The sequence below is a fragment of the Hippoglossus stenolepis genome, chromosome 11, assembly GCF_022539355.2.
Source record: "Hippoglossus stenolepis isolate QCI-W04-F060 chromosome 11, HSTE1.2, whole genome shotgun sequence".
In the NCBI taxonomy this organism is placed as follows: domain Eukaryota; kingdom Metazoa; phylum Chordata; class Actinopteri; order Pleuronectiformes; family Pleuronectidae; genus Hippoglossus; species Hippoglossus stenolepis.
This window is the reverse complement of record NC_061493.1, coordinates 11,640,208-11,657,028: the sequence shown is the minus strand read 5'-3', so window position 1 is coordinate 11,657,028 and position 16,821 is coordinate 11,640,208. Positions and strand designations below refer to the sequence as shown.

At 43.7% G+C, this 16,821-nt stretch overlaps 1 protein-coding gene across 1 annotated transcript in view; it reads left to right on the top strand.

Annotated features, from left to right (window-relative positions):
* The first annotated feature begins 1,691 nt into the window (after positions 1–1,691).
* The window catches only part of LOC118118130 (potassium/sodium hyperpolarization-activated cyclic nucleotide-gated channel 2), a 30,830-nt gene continuing 15,700 nt past the window's right edge, over positions 1,692–16,821 (top strand). Inside the window, exons 1-4 of the mRNA XM_035171044.2 lie at positions 1,692–2,833; positions 5,337–5,760; positions 7,688–7,849; positions 15,704–15,922. Coding sequence (XP_035026935.1) covers positions 1,707–2,833; positions 5,337–5,760; positions 7,688–7,849; positions 15,704–15,922 — 1,932 coding nt within the window. The 5' untranslated portion in view covers positions 1,692–1,706. The remainder of the gene's footprint in view (positions 2,834–5,336; positions 5,761–7,687; positions 7,850–15,703; positions 15,923–16,821) is intronic.

Sequence of the window (16,821 nt, the reverse complement as noted above, 5' to 3'; positions counted from 1 at the left end):
GCATATGTATTCCGCCCCTTCAACAGGACACAGGAAACCTGCACTGTCAATAAGAATTACAGTATTCCTTCCGAAGTTGCCAATGAACTGTAAATAGCTTAGATGTCTCCACCCTCTGCAAATCTAAAACGTTATCAGGCTGACTTACATGACTTTGACCAAACAGGGGCTATTGTGGAGAAAAGGCAACATTCTTTGTTATAAAACTGGGAAAGAAGTACAAATAAGTTAATTCAATCATTTCTCCTCGTTAGTTTTATCAGGATAAATTAATAACAGAGATGGTATACATTATCTGATTGGCACCAGTTATGCATATTGCTGTTGCTAAGCAGATGCCTATGTGCGTGTATATACTAAATCTTACATGTGTCAGCCAAATTAGACTCAACCCAAACTAGATCAAGGGAAATAGGTTAGCTACATTATCTCTCCTCAGGTGACAGAGGACTCAATTATCATGGCCCATATCTTCACTGTGTAGGGATGATGCTCTGGAGCTGTGATCGCTGCCACACACATGCTTTCACACTGTCTCATATACTAGTGTCATTCCTTCTAACTGAGATGATATGAAAACCCATTTGTTATACTGGACTGCACTTGTGCAATCAGCTGTTAGGCTCACACCAAACAGTTTAAACCGGAGCACTAAATAGCCCATCAGTGATGCTGAGGACTCATCTTTCAGTTTGCAGAACATTAATACCTCTGCTGTACTTGTTTGCCCTTGTTACCTGTGCTATCTGCACACATTATGAAGCAAGTGACTGAGCCGATTCTGTCTTTCTGGTGTTTTTAAAGCCTCGAATCTCTTAGAAACAAAGGACCAGGACGGCACAGTACCAAATCTACATTTTGTGTTGCTATATAGACACTTGGTATGTCTATTGTAAATTGCCTGAGGAAGTGCAGTGTTGAATTTGGTGTGATTTGTATTCACGATACTTTCAATATTAATAATAATTGAATAAACAGGCGACCAGTGCTCTGTAGCAGTGGGTCTTGGGTCTAAAGATTGTGGCGGTCGCTGAGCACATCTTGAAAACAAGATTCAAAATAGGCAGGTTTAAGAAGGCCACTGCACTGGTAAGTCCCTTTGATAAAATTGGAAGTTTATGTTGCGTCACACAAAATATTGAACACGTCCCTCCCACTCATGACCACTAGGGCGCGCTAAACGCCAACTCAGGGTGACACCAATTCATGGTGGTTGTCATTGAAGACACCTTCTAAAACACATGACATCATTTGACTTGTCATTAACGCGTGCTAATTCAACTTTTGATGTTAGTATCCCCCTTATTTGACCTCATGTTAAGCATCTATTCTTGTGTGGTTTTTGAATAAAGGTACTTGAGGTAAGTGTCATGTCTGAGAGGCCTCAGGTAGAAATGTACTTGAACTGAACTGGGAGCAAGACAGGAGAACAGCTTTTTGGTATTTGACGCAATTAAACGTGTCGGTCAGTCTGATTCCAGAGCATCTGTCTCAGGATGACATGGGGAAAGTAGACGCGCATAGTTTGCAAATAAGTCACGTCCTCCCCTCCCTCTTCTCACCTCTCCTTCCTCTCCCCCTCTATCTGCTCCTCTCCATCGCGCCTCTAAAATCTGATTGGTTTTCTTCAAAGGTAATTGGAGGTAAAATGTGATCTGCTTAGTGTCATAGACAGGAACGAGGTTTCACCGGCGTCTGCTGCCACCATGAAGAAGAAGGCAGTGGGCGGCAGTGGTTACAGCCGCGTCAGCGCACCCAAGACTGTCGCGTCCAAGTGCACAAGGAGCAGCAGCCACAACTGTCTGGACCCCGGCACATCCGGCGCCCCGAGCGCTAAGCAGTCCGGTGCGGCCAGCAACGTCGTGATGGATGAGACGGACGACGGAGAAGAGGAGTCTAAGTTTCAGCATCCGCGGTTGCGCCGAGCCGGGGGGAGCGGCAGTGGCGGAAGTGGAGGAGGAGGAGGCAGTATCAGGATGAAGAACTTTACGCCAGGAGGGGGAGCCTCGTCCTCGGCTTCCAGGAGAAACTCCAACAAGGAGCCCTGCCTTACGCACACAGAGGACGCTCCTGCCGCCCGACGACCCTCTGCTGCCTCCAGAGCTACCGAGACCCAGACACCCTGTCCGGGCGATGCTGCCCGACGCGGCGAGACCAGCAGAGCATCTGGGGCGAAGGCGTCGGAATCAGCGGTCGCTGTCGAGGTTTTAACCGCGACAGCGGGTGATGTTTGCAACAGCGTCGCTCCAATTTCCAGCATGAAATGCAACAAAAACGGAGAATGCAGGAGGGACTCGGGTACCGGGAGCCTGCGCTCAATCATCTCCAAGCAGGAGAAGCAGACGGGAGGGTCGGGGAGGGCCGAGGAAGCAGGGAGCGCCAAGCGCGGAGCCTGTAACTCGACCACCGCCAGCATGGACGGCTCGATCACACCACGCGGGTCCCTGACCGGGGGGTACGGAGGAGAGAGCGCAAACCCCGGCACTACCCCGGTGTCCAGCGGTGTCCACGAGAAAAAGGACTCCAAGGTGTCCTTCTCCAACGCACCAAGCCGGAAAGCCTCGTCCTCCCTGTACGGCCCGACTCAGAACCAGCAGCCCAGGAACTCTGTCACTTTCCAGAAGCCGGAGGATGGACCGCCGATTGTGCCCGCCGAAGATGGGGAACAGGGCAGCCAAGCCAGCTTCATGCAGCGGCAGTTTAGTAGTATGCTGCAGCCTGGAGTTAACAAATTCTCCTTACGCATGTATGGTAGTCAAAAAGCGGTGGAGCGGGAGCAGGAGAGGGTAAAATCAGCTGGAAATTGGATTATCCACCCGTACAGCGATTTCAGGTAAGAGCTGGAGCTGCCATTTGCTGCACGTTGAAAGTCATGAGGGGCCAGTGCGGGTCCCCATTGTCCCCTACAACTTACTTTACAGTGAGTAACCACGGTGGCTCCATGGGAACACATGCACAGTTATATTGTTGAAGGCTGCTGCTTTTTCATTCCACCTCCCCTGATTAAATCTGCAGAGAATTGCATCAGTGCATCGCAACTTGCTGCTATTAATCCCCAAACAACCTGTTGTCAGGCAAATTGATTTGTTTTAGCAGTGTCTTTTCGGTGTTGTAAACAAATCCTATTCCGTGTGTACGGCAACGTGCCTGGGATGCTCCACCAGCCCGGCCTGCTAACACATCTCCACTTTACGCTCACATTAACAAAGAGCTCTGACGCTAACTCGACTTCATTTCAGTCGTTTTTCAAATAACTACTTAATATTCGTTGTAATATCAGCCGTTCTCTGCGTCTATAGAGCCATGCTGACAGGATGTATAGGCTATAGTGTGTGTATGTATGTGTGTGTGTGTGTGTGCGCGATGCACTCAGTAATGGAATGTCACCTTGAGCCAAGTGTGCGAAAACCTCAAGCATGCTCACTGGAGACGCCTGTACGACTCTCCGGATCCTGCATTTTAATGACGGATGCGCTCGGTTGATCACGGCTCGGCACTGATAACCCAGTGTGTCACCCAGCAGCGATTTTGTCCTACAATTTCTTTTTTTTTTTAGGGAAATCCACGACCCATGGCTGAGTAAAATGAGCCTGTGAGGCTTTTATTCGACGCGCGTTATAGTCGCTGGGTTATATTTGGACATGGGAACCATGTAGCCGGGGGTTTTCCTCTGGGCTGCGCGGTTTGGTTTCAGCACCACAGAGCGCGGACAGCTCCCCGTCCAAATTGGAGTTGCGTTTGAGCACGATACCTTTAACCCCCCCCACCCACACACACACCTCCTCCCCCCGACCCAATTCAATCTATTCTAAGGCCCCCACCCCCCTTTCTCACAACACCATTCATATGTGGACCATCTGCATATATAACACCTCCTCAGTAGACCCCTGAAGGCTATAACTTCAGAGATGTCTTCAACTGCAGAGGTGTAATTTGACAACAGGCCTCTCTGGAGACCTGTCTTTACCACCCACACACGGTGAGGACACAGACAATCTGCCCTCGGCATAAATGCATAGTTAAAGCAGCAAAGTTTCCTCAGACATCATCATCATTATCATCATCAGGGCGGTTATTGTTGTCATTACCGTGGAGTGGAGGAGTCAGAGCTTGTTGCATAAGTCGTGCAGTGTAATGACTCAGCGCTGCACCTGTCCTGCAGAGATTCCTTTGACGAGCGCGAACCTCACTACTTTTACTCTCTGTCTGTCCCACTCACCAAACTGCCACATCACTGCTGGCTTGAGCCTCCTCGGCCTCCGTGTGCACTGCAAGGTCAACACGAGCTCCTAGTGCGGAGTGCAAATTAACCCTGTGTTGGGTTTGGCCCTCTACTTAAAATGTATTTATCAGCGTGATACTTATTAACTTACACTAATTTTGTAGTATTAGAGTATTACCTATAAACCTTATTTAGTCAGAAACTTGATTGAGATCAAAGAGACCCACCCTGACTCTATAACATATACCATATGCACATACAAGATTAGTCTATTTGTTTCAAATAGGTCTATATTACCCCAAATATAAATAAAATCACTCTGAAAGATAACATAGGCTGTACCTTTCTTTGTTAGCAAATTATTTTCAGCAAAATAGTAACACATAGCTCATGAATAGCCCATATATTGTACAAAATATAATTAAAAAAAAGTTTTGTGGTTATTTCAGTGTTTGGTTATCTTCATCATCGTCGTCTACATATTTGGTTTTAACAAGGTCTGAAGAAAATGAAAACAAAGATTTAAAATCTTAGATGGTATTGTTATTTCCCATATTTTTTCAAAGTCAAACCTTAAATAAGAAGGTCGTAAAGAGAGTGTTGACAATACAGAAGGGATAAGTAGAAAGAAGGAAACTTGTGTATATCCTTTAATTCATTATTTAAACCTGGAAAATGCAGGCTGAATAGCTAATTAAGTTCAGTTAGTCAAGGAAAAACAACCACACTAACACATTTTTCTACTCCAGGGTAAACTCACATGAGCAGTGCCGGTTATTAGATTCATCTTGTTTTATACAGCAATATCAAATTAACATAGAATCTGTGCTTATAAATGATGATTGTGGTACATGTCAGTCTTGGAAACAAGAGTTCAGCACGTCTTTCTCTCATTACTCTCTGCCTGTTCAGACAGGCTATGTGCAGCTCCTGCTAGGAAGTCTCTTGTGCCTATCGGCTTTCCACAGCAACTCCCCTTTCCTATCTGACTCTATTTTTGTCTTTTTCCCCTCCACTCCCTCTCCCCCTTTTCTCCTCCTGTACTCCACACACACACATGTAAACACACCATCCATGTACACACACCACAACTACACACGCACACACCTTCTAGGTTCTACTGGGATTTCACAATGCTGCTGTTTATGGTGGGCAACCTGATCATCATCCCTGTGGGCATCACCTTCTTCAAGGAAGAGACCACTACGCCCTGGATCATCTTTAATGTGGTCTCGGACACTTTCTTCCTCATGGACCTGGTGCTCAACTTTCGCACTGGAATCATCATTGAGGACAACTCAGACATAATTTTGGACCCTCAAACCATTAAGAAGAAGTACCTTAAGACTTGGTTCATTGTGGACTTTGTATCCTCTATCCCAGTGGATTACATATTCCTCATAGTAGAGAAGGGAATCGACTCAGAGGTGTACAAGACTGCGCGGGCCCTGAGGATCGTCCGCTTTACCAAGATCCTAAGTCTTCTGAGGCTGTTGAGGCTCTCCAGATTAATACGCTATATTCACCAATGGGAGGAGGTAAGAGCATGCATTTCATAGCTGTCCCTGTGTATATATTATATTAACTCTTATCACATCACCTTTAGCCACAGAGGATAAAAACACCCGATCTAGTTGACGATTTGCCTCCAATATGCTACTGCTGGCTGGTGGGCGAACCAACAATCTGCCTCTTTGCCTCACCTGGTGAGAAATGTGTTATCAGCAGGATGTTTGAGCTTTAACAAACTTTGCATTCTAAGTACTGTAACTGTCACACAACTCCCCCATACCCCTCTGTTTCCCTGTCTGACCTGACAGTCCCACAGGCAGCACCAGGCGGTCTAATAAGCAGCCTATTACTAGGCCAAACACAGTTAATCAATTAAGATGCCAGAGGAAGAGCAGGTGGAGTAGCGGGTGATGATAATATGCAGCACTCGGGGGCTGCTGACTGCGATTATATATGTCACTAATTGATCATTTAAAGTGTTTGGAGAGTTGGATGAGTTATCTCTTCTCCAGAGGCCTGACTTGAGGGCTCTGCATGTGAAGGTGGGTGCTGTTGCCAGCTAAAGTCACTGCACTGAACTCAAAGACACAGCCCTGCCCTTCCTGACCACTTGGCTTTTATTTACTCAGTGAGGGATGCACTTTGTCGGGGGCCCTGCTCCAGCCTCTCCTCGGACTCCTTCCTCAAATGAGGGAGAACAGCCTGAGAGACGGGCGGACCAAAGATGTCATCAGATCACTCGACTTTTCATTTATGCCAGCATCGGCAGCATGGTGTTGGCATTTTGCAGTGGTGAGCAGCGCAGTGGGGCTCGGCTGCTCACTTGACCTTTGGATAATTGGATTTCGGAAGATAGGATGGCATACGCACACATACACACACATAGTGGTGCATGATGGGAAATGATACTTGGCATGCATGGAGAATGAGAGCGGAGATGCAGTGGAGTGTGAGACACTGACACAGGCAATGCCTGTCTCTTTGACGTTATCGGCCATCATTTTATTTTGAAAATCCACAAGTCTGAACTACTTTTAGATTCTGTAGCTGTGTGTTCTGAGCTGTCCGTGGTGCTGAACACATACATCATCCACCAACACCACTGTGTCTACTTCACTTTCTCTCATACATCCTCGGTAAAAATTATTTGAGAAATTGTCAGTTACTGACCCTACAACGGTTAAAGCGGCATTCAGAAAGATCAACACATGTGATTAATGTCCAGTCTCATTCTGATCATTGCCAACACAGAGTATCACTTCTCCCTCAACTGCGCTAAGTAAGAAACCACCCATTCCTTCCTAGTCATCTTTATCAGACAATGTTCTTACTATGAAAACTACTGTTACCTCTAAATGTACACATCCTAAATTCTTGTGTTAAAGCAGCCGTCAGACTTAAGCAGCAACAGGGAGCGGTCTGTTGAAGTCAGTGAGGCGATATGTGATTGGCCTCAGTGACTGTCCGGTGACTCAGAATGATTGATGGGTGAGGCAGCACGGACTATCAGTTGTTAAGGATCATGATGGTCCCTGTCCATCATCCTGTGTGTTTGGATGTGTGTGTTTGTACAAATTGGCACATCTGCCTTGTTAGTCTATCTTTGTGCCGCAGGCTCGCGTGAGTGTTTTGTCCGTGTATGACTGGACCCCGTGTGGATGTTTGAGCCTCTGATTGATGTCATGTGTCTCTATTTAACAAATGTCCTACCTGCTCCTGCTGTGTTTGATTCAGGGCTGATGGGAGCCTGTCTCCCCGCCTCATTAATCAAACTTGGTATAATCCAAAAGAAACTTTGGAGCTGAGTGCTGCTGCTGAGATATGAATTCAATAAATTAAGAATTTCATAAACAAAATATAAATACAGTATATTTCTCTCCTTAAATCCAGCATTTTCTGAATGACTCTCACTAAAGATTAAACTCCCCCTCCTGTCTTACCTTCTCTCTCCAGATCTTCCATATGACCTATGACCTGGCTAGTGCTGTGATGCGGATCTTTAACCTGATCGGTATGATGCTGCTGCTGTGTCACTGGGACGGCTGTCTACAGTTCCTGGTTCCCATGCTGCAGGATTTCCCCTCAGACTGCTGGGTGTCTCTCAACAAGATGGAGGTATGTGTCTGCGCAAAACTGGATTTACATCTTTCATCCTGAGTTGAGCGGGAAAGAGCTGATCGTGGTTACAGATTATTGATTGAAGTGTCTGACCGTAATCTGAAATATTGGATGGATGTCAGTCAATATGTGGGGGATAAACCCTTTCTTGTCTTTTAATGAAACAGAAACATCAGTGTGCTTGTATCAACAGATGAGCAATCTTTTGTTTGAATGAGCTTTATATTGTTTTAAAGACCAGAAAATGGGTTTACGATCCTCATAACTCAACATTTGTTGCTATATAAAAAAAAAAAACAGTAATTTAATCTTATCTTTAATCGTGTAGTTCTGACAAAGCAGTGGTCATGCTAAGAAGATGGGCCTTTGTTCAAGTCATGCTTTGAAAGGATAAGCAGTGATAAATATAGGTCCAGTTCACTGAAACAAGATGAATAGTCTACGGCCACATTAGTGGATCAGTGAGGCTGCTCTTAGCCACAAGATAAAATACCAGCGTCAGCACAGGCTCACATGACAATGCTAATAATTATTAGTACTGTAGATGAATCCCAATGAATCCCTTTGTCCTAAACATGATTAATGTTTGGTATAAGGTAAAACACTGCCTTTCCTACTCCAGTCCCATCTGGGGTAATGATTATTTTAGAGCAGGGAGAGCTGATCCAGGATTTCACTTATGGGCTTTTAACGGGTTAAGCAAACACACCACTATTTATATCTATATATATCAACAGCCCAAAACCAAAAACTAACTGTCCCTCCTCGGTTGACCTTGGAGACAGAGATCTTCAGTTAGAGGACAAATCTCTTTATTGTACAACTTACTGGTATCTGGATCTACTGAATCTTGCATGGACCGATTGAATGCTTGGAAGGAGGACATGCAGGAAGAGATCTCCTTGGAACAGTGGGGCAATGTACTGTATGTCTGAAAGCCCAAACTCGGTCAACAAAAGATTACAGCTATTACAATTAAACTGGCTAATGCACACATATATATAACCCAAATTATGTATAAGTCAAATTACATAAATTTAACAGTAATTAGCCAGATACATGTATTTAGTGTGAGGAAAGGGACATTGTTTCACTGCCTGTGGGAATGCCGGGATAAAAGAAAGTTCTGGTGTGAGATATCAGATGCAATAAGTCAGATGATTTTCATAAATTTACCCACGCACCCATAGTTATTTATATTAGGAATTTACCCAAGTAGCCCTTCTAATAAAGAAAACTTCAGTTAGTATATGCTTCCTTCATGCTAAGCGCCTTATATCTCTTGACCTTGGACACGCTAGAAGAAAAACCAGTGGATCACCAGTGTCATTAGCATACTGTATATCCTCTGAGGAAAATGAATATTTGCACAAAATCTCTAAGATAAATAACAGATAATATATATTTCATTTAGGACCAAAGTGTTGGACCAGCTGCTAGCGTGGCTAAAAATGAAGGGTCCTATAGGTTATCCGGGATAATTTTACACAGTATACTGCAATTTGGATTAGTGGGATCCGCTTTGTAAACAGTCTACTGCACTGTTCACAGGACCACTATTAACCTAAGTGATGTCCGTTGCAATATGCTCTTACAGATTTAGGAGGAAAAGTCGGCAAATAAAACCCAGCGACACGGAAGCTGTGAAAAAGAGAGATTTGAGCGCACCTCTAGATCCCCCCCATGCCTCCTCTTCAGCATAGTGGGGTGATGACAGGGAAGATAAAAGGGGGGGGGGGGGCAGAGGGATTGGGGGAGTATGTGACCAGGCAGCTGGGCTCTTTGTTGCCATGTCTCTCTCATGGAGATAAAAGCTGGTTGTTTATAGGTCTGTCTGTCAGCCCAGCTTTTTACTCAGCAAGGGGAGACCAGACTACTCCAGACACGAGGCACAGGTCCAAATCGTGCTGAAACAGATTGGGTCCCGCTCTATGACATCGCCAGGGCCGAACATGACTGCTTGTAAATTTTTCCCATTTGGAATATTTCCTGGATGGCAGCAGTTTCTATTACTGTACACTAATCAAGAGTTAATGTGACAATGAGAATAAATAGCCTCTCTTTCACCTCGGTGAATAGGAAGGAGTTCCTTTTTGTATAATGTGCCGGACGGGGACATACTACACTTTTACTGGTGCTGTTTATTAATTTTATTAACTTAATTAGTTAATATTTATAACATTGACCGAATCATATAATACACCTTTGACTCAGGATGTCAGCAACAATAATGTGCGGATGTTTGGGGTCTGATTGATGATGCTTTCATAGAATATTTTATCCGAGACCTCAGAAAAAGAAAAGAAAGAGAAAAATACTACTAATATTTATGGTTGCAAAACAGGTTGATGGATTTTCTGTTTATTCCACCATTAAAACCATCATCTATTTTCAGAAATTATATTCATATTAATGCAGAGTAACCTTTTGGATTATAAAAAAAGAATTAAACTACATATACTATATCAATGATGCACCCAGAATGCATTTAGACATTTAGAGACTTGGATCAGAGCAGGTGGGTCCGCTTGTCCCTGAGGCCGACTCTCGACCAAATCCAAACCAAGTCTTTGATGTTATAGAAAAGACTCCATCATATTTTGCCTTGAACTGCAAGTGTTCAGCTTAAAATGAAATACACGCTCGACTCCCAGTGTTACAAAGAAATGATCAATCACTGAGTTCTTGTATCCACGTCTCTGTGAATTAAAAAATCCAGACAAAATAGTGAAGCTGAAAGATATCTTCACACAACTATTGCTGAAATGAAATTTAATCAGCAACTATTAATGATTGATTGATTGCTTCAGTCATTTTCAAGCAGAATTACCCAACATTCACTATCATGCTCTTCTGTTTCTCCGTTTAAACAAAACAAGCAATTTTAAGACATAATATTTATCACCTAGAAATTGTGATGACCTTTGATAGTAGTTTGTTGTCTCTAAATATAGCCCTTCTTTTATTTCATGTATGCATGCATCAACAGTGCTGACCTTCCCTGTGTATTACCGCAAGCACAACAACCTAAACCTGAAGAAAACTAATGTTTATAAACAGGACACAGAGGAGGATGAGTGTGCAGTGTGTACAGTGCAGCGTCTGAAGTCCAGCATGATGAAGTTCAGGGCTGACAGGCTCCCGACTCTTCTCTTGCTCACACCCTCTGTATAATCAGAGACAGCCAGTCTCCAGAGAACCGTCACTCTTAAACTACAGGCCCGGCCTGGCATGGTACAGGCTGCCTACAGCCCCCTGAGACTGCCCCCCTATTGAGTGGATGACAGCTTGTAACATTAGCCATTGTGTAGCAAGCCAGGCCATCCATCAGGCCTCGCAACCCACAGTGGCTCTGGTGGAGTGGGGTCCACAGGCAGGACCCACAGAGGGGCGAGAACACTCTGAAACTCTGGACGACATCCACCGACCAGTGATTAGAGTCGAACTTGTTATACCTCAGGGGAAATAGGTGGCTTTTGGATTCTACACAAACTTCTATCCATTCATTTCATTTAGTTTATATTTGGCATTAGTTTTATGCAGCATTGTCACAAGAAAGTAAATCTCTATGTTAGAGACAGCAGCATCAGAATAATGACACTGCACCATAATGGTCAGCTCGCCTGGAGAAGAAAAGCCGCTAATCACTTTACATGGTGTTAAATCTTTCTATTAAGTCACCACAGCTATAGTTTGACTAAACAGTTTTACAGGTCTGTTGCTGGAAGTCGTAAATTTGATTTGAACTACACACACTAGACCCGTAACAGCTGATAAACATGGAAAGTAAAAGCTGCTGTCCGACCTCTGTAAATGGACCAGAGATGAGGTGATGTTTGTTTCCTGGGCGAGGAGAGAAAAGGATGTGATTATCTCAGTCCCACAGCAGCTCAGGTGTTTTTGTTGTAAAAAGATCTCACTGTGCAGAGTACAGGCGGTGTTACAGTATCCTACTTACACATTACTCCAGCTGCTGTGACGTTATTTATGTCGAGAACAATTTTTACTTAAAGCGTTCTGAAGATTGAGCGACAGTTACTAAGTTAGATGTGGTCACAGTGAAAGGACAAATGTCACATCATGACTGGGACCATTTCCCCGAACCATCAGTGCACTCTTCAGTTCAGTCACACAGACAGAGGCTGAACAGCGGGAGCTGACCTTATGGCCTCTCAGACAGTAATGCAATACAGAAGCCTAACGTCATTCAAAGTCTACTTAAAAGTGTCCACCACACCTCTGACTGCGGCTCTGGAGGTAGAGAGGGTTGTTCAAGAACCAGGTGGTCAGTGGATCGATCCCAGTCTGCAGTGTCCCCTGACAGCTGTGCTGAGAGTGTGTGAATGCAGTGTGATAGAAAAAGCATCATATAGCGCATGGAGGTGCTTTGTGAATGGATGAATGGGACTTTGAGCGGTTGATAAGACTGGAAACCTGCTAAATAAATACAGACCATTTACAATTTACACACTTTGCACATAAAGTTCAGTTTTCATCATGAGGATCACGGCGAGAACTTTGTAGCAACATTATAAAGTCTGAAAAAATGAACCCGGTGTAACCAGAAGGTCGGAGTGGAAAAAAACATAATTTAAAAATATTCCCAAACCGTTTTTTGCAAAGGCGGAAAGTTATTTTATATCAATGAAAGCCAGAGGTGATAAAATGTCATAGAAAAAAAAGAAATGAACCAGGATGATTTAATAGAAGTATGTTATTGAAATATTGACAGTTGAGACGAATAATAGCAGCAGATAAAAACAGACATTGTCACAAATCTTAGATAAATACATGAAACAAATTGATTTGTTTTTTTACATCTCGTCACTGTTTAAAGTTTGACTGGTTGCACCATCTTCTTCTGAATTGGTTTAATGTCTAATGTTTATCGCCTAAACATAATGGTAGTGGATGGAGACATATATAATTCACATTTTCTCAAAATGCAGTAAAAATATGTGCTACTTTCGGGTGGACACCTATCAACAGGTATACTGGACATTTTAGAAAATATTCACATCCTTTCTGAGCGTTCAACACCATGTTCATGTTTGTACATGTGAACCTGCAGCCAGGTGTCTATTGGAGCAGGGGAAACCGCTAACCTGACATAGCAGCTACACTAAAGGTCACACCTATTAAAGAGAAATTTATCAATAGGCTGAAACTAGGCAGGCTCGCTGTTTCCCTCTGTTACCAGTCTTTGCAATTAAATGGTAAATGGCCTGTATTTATATAGAGCTTTTCAGGTCTTGACAACCACTCAAAGTGCTTCACAAAAACAGTTTTGCCATTCATTCATACCACATGCCACTTTTCTTTTGACCTTTGAACTGTCGTGGGGAAGGGGATGACCTGGTTTTCACATCCAGTAAAAACCCATTTCACTTTCCACACCACAGTTTATAAAGAGACCACACGCACTCGGTGAAGCTGCAGGAAGACAGAGGCAGAGAGAGAGAGAGACAGAGGTGACTGCAGAATAAAGCTCAGATAAGCCATTGTAATTTAAACTGGTGGGCCGGGGCAGAGGCCTTGTTACATGTGCGTCAATTATCGTTATATTTGTCTAGCTTATCGCCTGTTGGACACACAGAAAAGATTGGTCATTCAGTGGGTTGTATTGCTCCGTTATTCATTATCTGCTTATTCCTCTCTCTGTCATTTCTCCCGCACCGTCAGTCATTCCAATAGAGAGACTCAGTCCATCAGGCCTCTGTGCAGGGAGGTGTGAACCGACGAGTGTGTAACAGAGCAAAAGTTCATCTTTTGTGCCGGTCTTTGGACTTTTCATAATTTTTAGCTGTTCTAGTGCCGTGACTCCAGGGATGGTGATACTAGGCCAGTGCAGCACTTTGGTCCAGACTGAAAAATTAGAAAACTATCGCATGGATCACCATTAACTCTTGTCTAGAAATTCATGGTCCCCAGAGGACAATTTACAAATATGTGTCTCAATTCAGGGGTTGCATCCCTCGGAGGCTGCTTTTGAGGGCCAATTGCCTCACAGCGGTGGGACTACTGTCCCATTTTGAAGGCTCCTTCAGATACAGCTGACAAATGCGTCCTCCCATTCCCAAGAAAAAAAAGCTTCAACAGGCTGCAAGCGCTGAGACTGCTTGAGTATCATGCTTCAACTCAACCAAACAGAATTAAAACAATCTATGAAGTCTATGTAGACAAGACTGTCATACTTGGGTTTGGCCTTTGTGGTCTACCCGGCCCATGAAGACCACTTCCTTCATGGCCCGGGTAGACTGCGCCCCTGAACTGAGACACAGCCGATGATTTTGGCAATCTCCTGATTTTTTTTCTTCCATCAAGCGCTACCAGCAGTTTGACATCCATGGTTAAGATTTAAATGTGACGACAACTATTACCAACAATGTGGATTAGGTGTTCCCTTTATTTTGACACTCTCATCAGCCTCAGCTGTACTTTATGCTTGGTGATGATTATCAAAAGTTAGCATGCTAACATGCTAAAATAAAGTGGCGACCTAAGAAAGCAGAGATGAAAAATGCAGATTATTTTTTAACACACTTTATGCATCACCATGTGCAGGAGAAAATAAAGACTGTATTTCTGTGTAGCTCTAATCATAAAAACTCACCGGTGACTCGACATCGTGACCTTTCTTCATACACCATCCGCCACCGCACACATCTGTTAACACTTTCATACTCACAGCATGATACATGGTGAGCACGACTTCTGCTGTGCGGCAACAGACCTTTATTCTGACGGCACGCTCCTCTCAAGTTTGAGCATCTTCATGCATAGGAGGCCCGCTGCACTGCCAGGCTGCCACAGCGCACACAAAGGAACAGCTCAAGACACCGGATGATAAATTTAAAGCCACCGCATCGTCAGCCGACTTCAAACAGTATTATGTGCTGCTAATGGAGACGGTGATTACCAACAAAGCAGCGGATGGTTCCCAAACTGGAACCCCTGTAGAGACTTGTGAGGATACAGTCTCTCTCTCTCTCTCGCTCGCTCTCTTTTGCCCGCGCTATTTCAGAATCAAAGTGCTCATCGTTCATCCATTATTCAATCTGTTTCACCCCACTGTTGTCTTTCTGTTTTCACATACACCATTTAGTCTCAGCCCACTTGGTGGAGCTATATTTATTTTTGGGGTCTACATTTTGCCTCTGCTCACGATGGAGCGGTGCCTCTATCGCTGCGTGGCTCTTCAATGTTGTCCATCACGACGGATCATAATACATCTGTGCAGAGGCACAGGCCTTTATGTTGTGCCTGTGATTGTTCCCTTGTACTAATTCTATATTATTTTTAGCGATGAAAGATCAGAAAATGCTTCTCGCAGCAGGGAAATAACACTGAACTATTATTTACAAATGTGAAGGTATAGAGGGTTGATCCAACAACATGATTAATGCCCCTTGATGTTTTTCTGAGTTACAGTATGAGGTCTGCCCCTTTGTAAATCTCCACGCAGGCAGCCGTGTGCCTGCTGCCCAGCTGTCACCACCTGTAGCTGATCTCTATTCACACGGCTCTGAAAGCACATATTTAATAACTTCTCATTATCATTTCACTTGGAGGAAATGATTTCCAAACCATCTCTACTTTACTGATTAGGCCCCGAAGGATTCCCCTGATGTCGTTTCCATTTTCTTCCTCTTTCCTTTTTCAGTGCAACTCTGTCCCTTGAGTTCTCATTTGTGAAAGTGCTATTCCGTGACCCTGCTGCCCCCAAAGCCTTTCTTCTGCTTCCCTTGTCTCTGCCACCACTCACCCTCAAAACACGTCTTTTTTTTTATGTGCGACCTTGATGTCACCTAAACTGTTTGTTTATGCCTCCTTTTTTTAATCTCTCAACAGAACGATACGTGGTCAGAGCTCTACTCCTTTGCTGTGTTCAAGGCAATGAGCCACATGCTGTGCATCGGTTACGGTCGGCAGGCCCCGGAGAGTCTATCAGATATCTGGCTCACCATGCTAAGTATGATTGTAGGAGCTACTTGCTATGCTGTTTTTATTGGCCATGCAACGGCTCTCATCCAATCCCTGGACTCCTCCAGACGGCAGTATCAGGAAAAGGTGAGGAGCTTCGTCAAATCATCTCTGTTCCATGTTCTCAACACGTTTGTGAAATACTCAAAAGTACATATTTGAGCAGTCTTGTGTGTCATCTTATTCACATTTTCACAAAAATATCATGATATATATGGTATTTTTGGAAACCTTGGGATCCACTAGAAGAAAATAAAGTTCTGTGTGTTTCAGGGATGATGCCATTTGATCTGTTACATCAGAATCAGGGCAGATACTTGTGTTATTAAGTGAATCTGTTATCGGCCAGATGTGATAAACCACATCAAACATTACATACTGAGATTTCCAGTCTGTTCCAGTGGTAGGTGTTAACTGGAGGTATTCACAGTAACATTCATGGTAAGCAAATGTTACCCAGAGTTAGGTTCTGAGAGATTGAAATAAAGACGTACATGTTAAGCAAAAATAAGAGAATCAGAAAACATCTTATCATCATCTTAATGAAGAACTCTGAACAACTTGCAGAAGACAAAAAAGTTCAGAAAATGTATTTGTGACAGTTTCATGTGACCTCACATGTAGAAGGATGATTATGTTTAGTTACTCACAGACCAAACAAAGAGTTTGGATGGTGGAATCAGTATCAGGGGTGAAAAGGTTTTTGGTGACTTCACAGTGTGAGTCTGTACTGACCGGCCCACTGGGGAAGGTCAATGAGGTTAAATAACCTTCAGTTTTTAAAAAATGATCTTTGCTGATCAAAACAATGGTTCAGGTCATTAATGCATGTCTAGTTTTTGTAATTCTCTTCTTCTCTTTGGTCATTTTAAGCTGCAGCTGATTTTACATTATTAAGTATATGCTGCGGATGGTGGGAATTTTAATGCAGCCGCATGTCTGCATTAATCTACAGTGCAGGACTTCTATGAAAGAATATAACATAT